This window comes from Balaenoptera ricei, chromosome 13 (assembly GCF_028023285.1).
Source record: "Balaenoptera ricei isolate mBalRic1 chromosome 13, mBalRic1.hap2, whole genome shotgun sequence".
Taxonomy (NCBI): Eukaryota; Metazoa; Chordata; class Mammalia; order Artiodactyla; family Balaenopteridae; genus Balaenoptera; species Balaenoptera ricei.
This window is the reverse complement of record NC_082651.1, coordinates 50,666,385-50,679,527: the sequence shown is the minus strand read 5'-3', so window position 1 is coordinate 50,679,527 and position 13,143 is coordinate 50,666,385. Positions and strand designations below refer to the sequence as shown.

At 36.2% G+C, this 13,143-nt stretch overlaps 1 protein-coding gene across 7 annotated transcripts in view; it reads right to left on the bottom strand.

The window, feature by feature from the left end:
- The window catches only part of USP34 (ubiquitin specific peptidase 34), a 236,701-nt gene that overhangs the window by 118,487 nt on the left and 105,071 nt on the right, over positions 1-13,143 (bottom strand). For 6 of the 7 annotated variants that reach the window (XM_059943258.1, XM_059943263.1, XM_059943264.1 and 3 more), the window contains exons 13-18: positions 13,062-13,097; positions 12,559-12,689; positions 11,654-12,264; positions 9,254-9,468; positions 5,659-5,774; positions 5,440-5,567 (exon numbers count right to left, since the gene is read on the bottom strand). In XM_059943258.1, the coding sequence (XP_059799241.1) occupies positions 5,440-5,567; positions 5,659-5,774; positions 9,254-9,468; positions 11,654-12,264; positions 12,559-12,689; positions 13,062-13,097 (1,237 nt within the window). The remainder of the gene's footprint in view (positions 1-5,439; positions 5,568-5,658; positions 5,775-9,253; positions 9,469-11,653; positions 12,265-12,558; positions 12,690-13,061; positions 13,098-13,143) is intronic. The other variant, XM_059943259.1, reaches the window with a different exon arrangement.

Genomic DNA, 13,143 nt, shown 5'->3' with positions numbered 1-13,143 from the left:
ACATAGTACCATGCATTTCTTAATTATATGAACCTTTATTTATGTAAACAGAATCCCTGACACGTGAGCATTTTTTCTTTTGTATTCAAAGGCAAAAAGTTTCACACGTGGGTTATACCACCTACTGCATAAAGAATGGCAAAAAAAATAGCATACTGGATAGGTTCCCAGACAGAGTCTCAAATCAATTCTCAAGAAGCCACAGAATTTCAGGAGGTACCTAGCCCAGGATGTGAACCTGCATGTGAACCTGCCTTCTAGTAAACACAGAACACCAAAGGGGCTGATTGCAACCCAACTCCTACTTCCACCCTACTCACTAGACAGCAGTCTTATCTCATTCACCCAAGGTAACAAATACCAAGCTGAAAAGTAATGGATTTTTCATTGTGGGAGGTACTGTCTACCTCATGCTCTCACTTTATGAAAACATTCTGCAAACCAGTCTACTATGTGTTTCCGTGTGTAACTTTAAACCTCCTGCACCGCTGAAATGTTGTATGCCTTATAAAACAATCTGCCTAAGGCTAAATGTGCATAAGGCACATGCTGCATGTTTAAAGTGTTTTAAAGTGTAAACACTTTAAAAACTTTAAAAAGTGTTTTAAAGTGTTAACAGTGGGGTCCGTATAAATGGCAGAATTATGGGTGATTTATGGGAGACTTTTCCTTTTTCAGATCTCTATGCTTCCCAAGAAGTAATGAGCCCATATTACTGTTCAAAAGAAAGCTAAGTTCATTTTGTGAAATAAACTATAATAAGACCATAGAACAGCAAAAACAAACAAAAATTGGTGACAGGTCTATAAACCATGGCAAGTGAGGAACTAGAAGGAAAATTAAAAAGTCAACATAGAGAAAATAAAAAGAAACATAAAACCTGTGTAAACTACATAAAAAATTGACATCATCAAGAAGCAGACATCTGTGGGGTTTTTTCGGTCAAATGTCAGGAAAATGGTAAATGAGTTAAGATTTCAGTGGCCCATTTGTTTCAACATAAGGAAGAGCTTTCCTATTAATATTAACACCCTTGTGCAACATTCCTTTCCTACTGTGATGGCAAACTCAGGGGGAGAGGAATCCTTGGAGAAAGGATTCTTGTGTTCAGAATAGGATTTCTCGAACTCTGATATCAATACTGACACTTCACACAATTCTGTTGTGAAAAGCTGTCCTCTGCATTGAGGGATGTTTAGTAGCATCCCTAGCCCCAAGTAACATCTCCAATTCCATTCATTAATGTGACAACCCAAAATATCTCGACACTGATACTGCCTAGGGAGAAAAAAATCACCCCCATTAAAAACAACTGGTTTAAATGTAAAATAGATAGCTAGTGGGAAGCAGCTGCATAGCACAGGGAGATCAGCGCGGTGCTTTGTGACCACCTAGAGGGGTGGGATAGGGAAAGTGGGAGGGAGGTGCAAGAGGGAAGGGATATGGGGATAAAAGTATAAATATAGCTGATTCACTTTGTTATACAGCAGAAACTAACACAACATTGTAAAGCAATTATACTCCAATAAAGATGTTAAAAAAAACAAAACACTAGTTTATCAGGAAACCAAAACTAATAATGTTTAAAAAAATTAATTATTTTTCAGTTTGCATGATAACTTCAGTAAGTTCAGCCGGTATACGCTGGATGTGTTGCATATGACACAGGCTAAAAAATGCCACTATGCTCTAAGTACTGGCATATATGACGAATTAATAATAGGCCTAGGGTTTTCCTGGTGGCTCAGTGATTAAGAATCCGCCTGCCAATGCAGGGGACATGGGTTCGAGCCCTGGTCCGGGAAGATCCACATGCCACAGAGCAACTAAGCCCGCGTGCCACAACTACTGAGCCTGCGCTCTAGAGCCTGCGAGCCACAACTACAGAAGCCCGTGAGCCTAGAGCCCGTGCTCCACAACAAGAGAAGCCACCGTGATGAGAAGGCTGCGCACCACAACGAAGAGTAGCCCCCGCTCACCGCAACTAGAGAAAGCCCGCGCGCACCAACGAAGACCCAACGCAGCAAAAAATAAAATTAAAAAAATAAATAAATTAAAAAATAATAGGCCTAGCGTAATACATACAGCAACCGTCTGAGTAAATTCTGAGGCCAAAATTAACATCAATATAATAGTTACGTTTACTATATATCAATAAACCATTAAGTAACTAGGATTAGGTATAGGATTGCCTCCAACAAATGAAAAATGCTTCAACTTCAAGTGATTTGGGAGTGAACAAATTAAAGCTTAATAAAAATCCAAATTGACGATTCTCCATTTTATACACAGAATTTTCCTTTTGTCTCTTTTAAGCTACACTACTTAGAAAAATATATGCTCATTATGGAAAAATTAGAAAATAGAAAACCATAAAGAAGAAAAAATTAACTGATTCCTCCCAGAAATAACCATTCTACAGTCTCACATATTGCTTGCAATCTTTTTAACAAACGGGCCTATGAGTATATGCCCATATCATTATATAATCTTTGAAAACATTTGACTCTTAAAGGCTACATGATATTTCATCTTTCACATAGCTTTTTTCCTTTTTATTGAAGTAACATACATGAAAAAACATGTATAAACCTAAGTGACAGTTCAAAATATTAGCAGGTGAACATACCTGTGTAACATGCACCAACATCAAGAAAGAAATCATTACCAGCATCCCAAAAGCCTTGGGATATGCCCCCTTTCCAGTCACTAACAACCCAAGAGTAACCATTATCCTGACTATCAAATACAATAGTTTTCCTGATTTTCTTTTTTAATTTATTCATTTATGGCTGCATTGCATCTTCGTTGCTGTGTGCAGGCTTTCTCTAGTTGCGGCGAGCAGGGGCTACTCTTCATTGCAGTGCACGAGCTTCTCATTGCGGTGGCTTCTCCTGTAGCGGAGCACAGGCTCTAGGTGTGCGGGCTTCAGTAGTTGTGGCACGCGGGGTCAGTAGCTGTGGCTCATGGGCTCTACAGCGCAGGCTCAGCAGTTGTGGCGCACGGGCTTAGTTGCTCCGCGGCATGTGGGATCTTCCCAGACCAGGGCTCGAACCTGTGTCCCCTGCATTGGCAGGCGGATTCTTAACCAATGCGCCACCAGGGAAGTCCCAGTTTTCCTGTTTTTAAACTCTATATAAACAGAGTAATAGAGATATACTTTTTTACATCTGGCTTCTTTCACTCAACATTGTATCTGTGAGATTCAACCACACTATTCCATGCAGTTGTAGTTCTTTCACTGTTACTACTATATATATACTATTTCATTCAACAAACAGTCCACAGTTTAATTTTCCTTCCTATTCTTTTTTTGTCATTTGAATAGCAGTACAAAGAATAGTTATTTCGAATAATGCTTTTATGAACATTCTTGAATGTGTCTTTTGGTGACCTGGATGTATTATTAAAAGGCACATACTGGGGCTTGCCTGGTGGCACAGTGGTTGAGAATCTGCCTGCCAATGCAGGGGACACGGGTTCGAGCCCTGGTCTGGGAAGATCCCACATGCCGCGGAGCAACTGGGCCCGTGAGCCACAATTACTGAGCCTGCGCGTCTGGAGCCTGTGCTCCGCAACAAGAGAGGCCGCGATAGTGAGAGGCCCGCGCACCGCGATGAAGAGTGGCCCCCATTCGCCGCAACTGGAGAAAGCCCTCGCACAGAAACGAAGACCCAACACAGCCATAAAGAAATAAATAAATAATAATTTTTTTTTAAAAGGCACATACTTAGCAGTGGAACTGCTGGGCCACAGGATATGCAGATGTACTTTTGGGGAATAAAAATTGATACAACTTAAAAAAGTGTTCATTAGCTTTACAAAGACTTTTAAAAGACAATTAACATTTTAGGGACTTCCCTGGTGGTCCAGTGGGTAAGACTCTGCGTTCCCAATGTAGGGGGCCCAGGTTCAATCCCTGGTTGGGGAACTAGATCCAGCATGCATGCCTCAACTAAGTTCGCATGCCGCAACTAAGAGTCCGCATGCCGCAACAAAGATCTCACGTACTGCAATGAAGATCCCGCACATAGCAACTAAGACCCAGAGCAGCCACAATAAATAAATAATAAATAAATATTTTAAAAAATATTTAAAAGACAAAACATTTTAAAACTAATTTCTATAATACCTATGTAAATGATGAAATATCATCCACCCATTAAAAGCATTCCTTTTAAAGAATATATGCCAAATGAGGCAACTGATCCACTAACAGGGGTCTATTAGTGGTTTCTTATACCTGCATGAATAAGCAATTTTTCTATTGTGATTGTTCCAATTATAGCCCTTTAAAGATCAAAAGAAGAAAACTAAATATTGCACTTACTTTTTCTAATTCAATTAGGTAAAAAAAATTTTTGAAGCAGTTAAATATTCAATAAAATTAGACATTTATATTGAGCCTGGGCAGAGGTAAGCTGAAAATATTAATATAATATACTCAGTTAGGGGCTTCCCTGGTGGCACAGTGGTTAAGAATCCGCCTGCCAATGCAGGAGACACAGGTTGGAGCCCTTGTCCAGGAAGATCCCACATGCCACGGAGCAACTAAGCCTGTGAGCCACAACTACTGAGCTTTCGCTCTAGAGCTCACGAGCCACAACTACTGAGCCCACGCGCCGCATCTACTGAAGACCATGCACTATAGAGCCCATGCTCTGCAACAAGAGAAGCCACCACAATGAGAAGCCCACGCACCACAACAAAGAGCAGCCCCCGCTCGCCGCAACTAGAGAAAGTCCACGCGCAGCAACAAAGACCCAACACAGCCAAAAATCATACACAAAAAAATAAATTAAAAAAATATATATATTCAATTAGTAACTGAATTCACTACATCAGAGAATGGAACAATATTATCAGAGCAGTATAAGGGAAACTGGAGACTGTATCAACAGAACAGAACTGAAAATCAAGAAACTTGTGGTAATTATTTGAGCCCCAATAAGAAGTATATAAATATATAGCAGAATTCAAACTAGGGAAAAAACACAACTTTGTGCACTACAGAAGTCAAAAGATCCACCCAGATGGAAGAACAATGCCATTAACAAAATGTTTATATTTCAGCTTAAGTTTAACTTCACTTATCATATTTAGCTTAATTTATATAAACAGTTCAAGAACATTTAAACTGTAATCTGAAAATAGAGTAATCACCACCATGTTCCCAGAATCAAGAAGACAGTATTCCTTTGTCTCTGTTGGAGGGGATCTAATCAAGAGTGTCGAAAAGTGATGAAAAAAGCAAGACTGTGTGATAACATATAAACCCTGTGGGGGAAAACAGTTTAGAACTAATATAAAAACCACAATTACTAAAATAAATAGGTTGATAATGGCACATTAAATGCTATGAACCCACCATATCTAGGTCAATAAGAATACTGATTATGAATATGATTATTGCATAAAAAATTTTAAATTCCTATTTACCTGTTGTTTCCTAAATTTTCAAGGCAACCTTCAATGAATCTCATTCGAATCTGTCTATCCGTAAACCAACATACTAAGGAACAGAGAAGTTTCTCTGCTTCATTTATTAATCCTTCAGAAAGATTAACCTACAAAAAATGTATATACATAAAGTTACTGTTTATACTGAATGCATTTTGCTGTAATTTTGTAGTCTTTTGGCTTTATTAAATAACTTACTGCATCATCATCTTGGACTATATCCCACAACAAAGTGTTTCCTTTCTTGCAAACGTTATCCAAATTAATGTCTGTTACAGCATTACTGCTGAATTGATGTTTATGAACTGTAGGTCCTGAAGGGGCAAAATATAACACACTATAGAGAATGCAGTTGACTGAAATTGTAAAGTGAACTACAGCATTCATAAAGTTAACAAATTCAAAGTGAAGTATAACAATAAATCTCTTCTTACATCACAAGATAAAAACAAGATTAACACAGTTGCTTTATGAATGAGACAGAATAGTACCGTTTAGAGTCTGATACTACTAAAGTAAAATAAGAAAAGTTTTCATAGCCTCTCCACTATTTCATAGTCTCCTCACTATTACTAATAAGTATGATTATTTAATGTTTTCCACATGTCAAGAGAACTGTATATAAATATTTGAAACCCAAATTAAACATTAAGAAGAAAATTTAACTGAATTAACTATATAGCCAAGGGACGTTCCTCTAAATGAACTTCTGTAAAGTGTCTTATACCTAAAGATTTTTTTGAGATGATTTACTCAAAACATTCAATTAAATTCAAAGCGTCTATTATAATAATTCAGACTTTCTGACTGCCAGACTATAAATTCTCCCTAGCTCTGTTATATTAAGCAAAAATGCTTCTTTGTCTTTAACAGCTTTACCATGAAATTTCCCTCTTAAACTGTACATGTACTTTGATTTCATTAAAATGAGAATTATGCAACCTTCACCATAATTCCGTTTTAGAACCCCTACACCACCCTAAAGCATTCCCTCATACCTAATTACATTTAATCCCTGATCCCATTCTCGAGCCCTAGTCTGTTCTTCCATCCCCATAAATTAGCCTTTTCTAGAAATTTCATATAAATGGAATCATACAATACATATGTATACTCTTACGTCTGACTTTGTTCACTTAGCAAAATGTCTGAGGTTCATCCATGTTGAAGCACCTATCAGTAGTGTGTTCCTTTTAAATACAGAATAATATTCCATTATATGAAAATATTGTTTATATATCTACCAATTACTGAAAATTTGGATAGTTTCCAGTTTTTGTCTAATATGAATAATGCTGCCATAACACTGATGTAACCAGTCTTTGTATAGACATGTGCTTTCTTTTCTTTAGGGTAAATACTTAGAAGTGGAATTGCTGGGTCATAAGGTAAACACGTATGTTTAAAATTTGAAGAAACTGCCAAACTTTTCCAACACATAGGTATGGTCGCTCTTTTTAATTTTAGCCATTCTAGTAGATATGCAGTAGAATCTCATTCTGGTCTTTAATTTTAATTTCCCTAATGACTAATGATGCTAGGCATCTTTTCATGTGCTTATTAGCCATTTGTGTACCTTCTTTGGTGAAATAAATCAATTCCCAATTTTTAATTAAGTTGTCTGACTACTGAGTTGTAAAAGTTCTTATATGGTCTGGATATACAAGCCTTTTATTAGATATATGATTTGCAAATATTTCTCCCAGTTTGTAGCTTGACTTTTTAAGTTTGGGGTTTGTTTGGTTTATTTGTTTTGGTATTTACTTTTTAAAATTAATTTTATTAAAATACAATGTAAATACATAATCAAGATCCAGAACATTTCTATCACCCCAAAAAGTTCTCGTGTCCCTTTACAATCAATCCCCACCACCAATCACTGAGTAGATGTCAACCATTATAAATTACTTTAGGAAATTTTAGAAGTGCATATAAATGATATACAGTATGTATTCTTCTGTCTAGCTTCATTTGCTTAGAATGTTTCTATTCAGCCATGGTGTTGAACGTATCAGTAGCTCTTTCCTTTTTATTCCACTGTGAATATACAACAATTTGTTTATCTACCAGTTAATTCCAGCTGAGGTTCACAAATGAAGCAGTTATGAACATTCAGGTACAAATCTTTTTGTGGACGTATGTTTTCATTTCTCTTGGGTAAATACCTAGAATAGGAATTGCTGGGTCATATGGTAAGTATAAGTTTAACTTTAAAAGAAACTGCTAAAACAGTACTCTAAACTGCCTGTACTATTTTAAGCTCCTTCACAGCAATGTATGAGAGTTGTAGTTGCTCTGCATCCTTAGCGTCATTTGATATCAAGTCCTTAATTTTTTACCCATCCCAAATGAGTAGAAATATCCAGTTGTAGTTTTAAGTTGAATTTCCCAGATGACTGTAGATATTGAACATCTTTTCATGTATTTACTGACCATTTTTATATCTTCATTTATGAATTAACTAAATTTATTCATACCTGTTGTCCATTTTTAAATTGTATTGTTTGTCTTACTGTGTTGGAAGAGTTCTCTATAGTATTAAATACACAGTAATACAAGGTAGATTTGGAGAGCATTAATACGTCTAATATTTTGCTCAATTTCTAACTTCGTATAGTAAAAAAATATGTACAATACTGAATAAAAGGAAAATGGGTTAAGAATAGAAGAATGGTGAAAATTTAATAAATATGGTATAAAATTAAATTGACCTCAATCTTAACCCATTCATTTCTCAACAACCACAATAACAACAAAAATGTCAAAATAGGGAATTCCCTGGCAGTCCAGTGGTTAGGTCTCCGCGTTCTCACTGCTGAGGGCCTGGGTTCGGTGCCTGGTCGGGGAACTGAGATCCCGCGAGCCACGCAGCACGGCCAAAAAAAAAGGGGGAAAAAAAAGTCAAAATAACCTTATCTAGATTATACACAAGTAACATTTGAAATCAGAAAGTTGTTGCCAAGATCCACAAATTGCACCTCCAAGTCTGATCGTGGCTTTAAAAGCATAAACCTAATCTACCTGGTTTACTTAGTTTATAATTTACTGGCATCCCAAAACCCATGTCCTAGGCTAGCAAGTGCTGATGGTATGTAACCAAGCAAGAGGTTGGATATGGACCTTTAAATTGCCAATTCTAGAACTGTTTTCCCTCTTAATTTTTCTCCCTTTCCTCCTTTATCTCCTACTATTCTTTAACCTCTTCTAACCTCTATTCTTTAGAGTTTGGTCATGTCCTATCATCTTTTTAAGACTGATTTAGAGTGATCAGAGCCATCGTTTTTTGAACATTTTCATCACCCCAGATGAAAGAAACACCTCACCCTTTAGCAGTCACCCCTCCTCTTATTTCTCCCAATCCTCACTAGCCACAGGGAACCACTAATCTATACTTTCTATCTCTACAGATTTGCCTATCTTAGTCCTTTTATATAAATGGAATCATACAACATGTGATTCTGTGTAATCTCCTACTTTTAAGTCCTAAGATTCCTGAATATAAAATCTAATGCAGCCATATATTTTCTCAAATACAAAGCTATAATTTTTATACATATTATTTTTTATTTCTTTTCCTTGTTAAATATCTCTTGATGGAACTGCAGCCTTCATATTCATGATGGAGTATTCATAATAATTTCATTTCCTTGGGGAAAAAAACTATAATATGAAAATTATTTGGCAAAAACATTGAAGTAACAAAACATTGACTGTTGATTCCTTTTAACAATGTGTTATATAAATTATTCCTATTTTAAATAAAGGAATAATTTTACTTACTACAGAACCTTACCTTGACTAAGATGTTCATGGTAAATAGATGCTAAATTGGGAAGATGTTGTTGGAGATGAGATGTTAGCTCTGCATGTGAATTAATCTGAACTAGCTCCTCTTCACACCCAGATTCTTCACCATCAAAATCAGCCATATTTTTTTCTGATTTTGCACTGACCTGGGAGCTGCTGCAACTGACATCATCTGCACTTAGCATATCATCAACCATATGACTGTAACACAGAGAGGAGTACAAAGTTAGCAATTACAAATTTAAACACACATTGTGAATCACAAAAAAATATCTCTCAAAACATTTGGCACAAGTTACAACCCACTCAAGAATAAAGCTACATTTGTTTGTTAACAATATGGAATATTGACAGCTTTACAAAAAATAAAAAGCCCACAAAGTCAGCACTATATATTAATTATACAATATACCTACATATTATCTGGCCCATCAACACACTTCACTAAAACAACTTCAAAGAGAATAATTATAGGAAAAAAAAAAACAGTAAACTTAACTGTTAATTTTTTTATAAACTCAAATCTTAAAGTGAAACCTTAAAATTTATTTACATTTGTTCATCCAACTGCAGAATCAAATCAGACAACTACCAGGAAAAAAATTTCAATTTACAGCTGCAATCTAGATGTGGTTAGTATTAACTGAGGGACTTTTAACTCAATAAACACCTATTAAGCCCTCGCTTCTAAAACATACCATACGGGGTGCTCTAAGGATGTAAAGACAAAATGATAAAAATAACACGAAGAAGAAAAGTTCAGGATTGATTTAGAGACTCACAAATGGTACCCATACACAGAGAATATGGAAATGGCTAACATAAAAAAATTAAATCATTAGGTCTTTTCAGGTAGAGGGTTGGTGTGAACCCTAAAAGAGATTTACAATGTACCAAACTGAACATATTACCCTCCTCAGTTTTATGAACTAATTGCTTTGTCTTCAGTATGTCCTGGGGAGAACTCTGAATGTGCATTTCTGTAATGTCAGACCATAAGCCAGTGGTTCTCAAACAGAAGGCCAAGGGGACATCTGGCAATGTCTAGAGACAATTTTTGGTTATCACAACTTGGGAGATTCCTCTAGTATGTAGGCCTAGAGGCTAGGGATGCTGCTAAACATCCATCCTACAAGGCAGAGGGCAGCATTCACACTGCTGTAAATCCAAAACACAGAATTACCTGGCCCAAAACATCAATACTGCCAAGACTAAGAAACATTACTGTAAACTCATATGGGTTAATGATAAGAAGAAAAAGGCAAAGGAAATAAAGTAGGAATATGTATGGATGTGTAGTTCTCCCAAACAACCATATTAAATTCTGAAAGGCCTGGCAAATAGTCAGATCTAAGATAAATCCTGATAAACTACATACCCCTACTTCATCATTAACTCAAATATTACTACTTGCAATGACAGTAATAATAAATAGCAGCTAATATTTATTAAGTTCTTATTATGTGCCAATCGTATCAGCCCATGAAATGCTCACAATAAGCCCATGAGATAGGTACTACTGTTCCTATTTTATAGATGAGAAAATGATAGTAAGAACAACTAAGTACCTTGCCCAATACTGTAACACTAGTAAATGACAGAATCACTTACTATTAAACACCATAGGTGTATTTCACAGATAATCAAAAAGCTTTATGCTGAGGCTTTATCCTTATTAATATCCTAAAATTAGAATGTGCATAAAATTTCCCTTTTCATGATCACACTTTAATGGAAGTTTCCACAAGCAATTTACTATCTACTATTAGGCAATTATTACAAGGAATTGAAGATCTAGATCTGTGTTGTCCAATACAACAGCCACTAGCCACCTGTGGCCACTGCACATGTAAAAAATGGCTGGTCTAAACAAAGATGTTAGGAGTATTAAATATACACAGATTATTGAAGACCTAGTACAAAAAAAAATTATATTAAAAATCTTACACGGATTACATGTGGATATATGATATTTTGAATATTACTGCTTTAAATAAAATTTATAATTAAAATTAATCTTATCTGTTTCATCTTGCTTTTTAAAATGTACCCTTTAGGAAATTAAAAATTGGGACTTTCCTTGGTGATCCAGTGGTTAAGACTCCATGCCTCCACTGCAGTGGGGCATGGGTTCAATCCCAGGTTGGGGAACTAAGATCCTGCAAACTGCAGGGCGTGGCCAAAAATAAATTAACTAATTAATGAAAATTAAAAATTACATACTTATGGCATGCATTTGCAGCTTACATTAATGGCATGCATTTGTAGCTCACATTATATTCCTACTGGACAGCACTGATCTAGAATATATCGCAATTGAATAAATATAGGCTATAATTAACTCCCTAAAGGAAATGTAAGCTGTTTTATTTTTAGGTAGACTTACCCATCGTGGTGGTGATGATGGTGGTGGTGGTGGTGGTGATGCTGTGGACCAATAAACTGCCGACAATTAAATAATTCATTCCCAATAGTCTCCCCAAGAAAGTCCCCAGTGCGTGTAATACAAGATTCCTGAGATGCTTGTGCTATATGAGCAGCATTCATTTCCCCTGAAATATCATGTTCTGGGTCTTCAGAGTGTGAACAGGCATCTAGCATTCGTATTCGATTATCTACTGATGGAACTGACTCAGTGTTAAAAACCAGGTCCTTTCCTGTTCCATTGCTTGTCCCACTTCTTTCTGATGGACCTTGGGAATCCCCTAAGCAAATGCCTGCTTGACTTTCTAATTTCCTGTTCCGATGATCTGTACCACAACTGCTTTTAGAAGGATTATGACCATGATCGTCATCTTCATCTTCTTCTTTAAGGGCTTCAATATCTGCAATGTCTTCTGACTGTACCTCACTGCCAGGGCTCCCTGCTGACTGGCTTGCATGGCTAGAATTCACCTCATTGCTAGATCCATCACTATGTCCACTACTGCTACCAGGACCACTGCTTCCATCTTCACCACTGTTGGCAGTTTCATCAGAACTTCCCTGCATGGATTCCTAAATTTAGAAACAAAGAGATTTAAATAAACATTTAAACTAGTAAGAAAAAAGTAAATGACATTAACACACTGTACTTTTTTAAAAGGCTGCCACAGTCCTGACAAACTGCATTGAACAATACAAAATGGAATTAAAAACTCAAAGAAAAGTAAAGAACCTCAATGATACTTAAAAGATAGGAAAGGCCTCAACTGGCATCATGTTTATATTCCCAGTTCAAAGGATAAACATGGCACAAACCCAAAAATCAAAAAATCTCTTTTAAAGTGGGAGGAAAAAGTATTTTCATACCTCTGTATCTGAAAGTCGCTGCTGCACATGTTTGGTTCTATTAATAAGTTGCTCATCCATTTCAATGTCACTGCCTCCACTTTGATGGGTATCGCTGTTATCACTGCTTTGAGGACTGGCTGCAGGTGACCCTATATTAAAATGATGGGGTTTTTTTACTTCTAACTTGTATTAACATGGATCTATCAGAATGTCATAATCCTTTGATTCTTTGATATAACAAAGCTTCATGCTAAGTAGCCAAAAATATAATCTGGAAATATGTTAACATTTGCCAATTATTTCTAAAGAAGATATACATGATTTCAATTAAAAGTCAGGATACTAATGATTTAAGCAAAAAGGGTAAGTAAGATAGATAGGTAGTCAGGATTTACATCTCCTATGCAAAATGAACTTTATGACTGTGATACAAATATATTATATAAAATTAATTAACTCTAGATGATCATCAAAATAAAACTACAAGTCATCTTGCCATACATTTCTAAGACTCAACTTACAAGGTGATGGTGCAGCTCTCCTGAGCTCTTCGTCCTCTGAAGGAAAAGGAAAAAACAGGATGGAAATAATCTAAGTGACTGA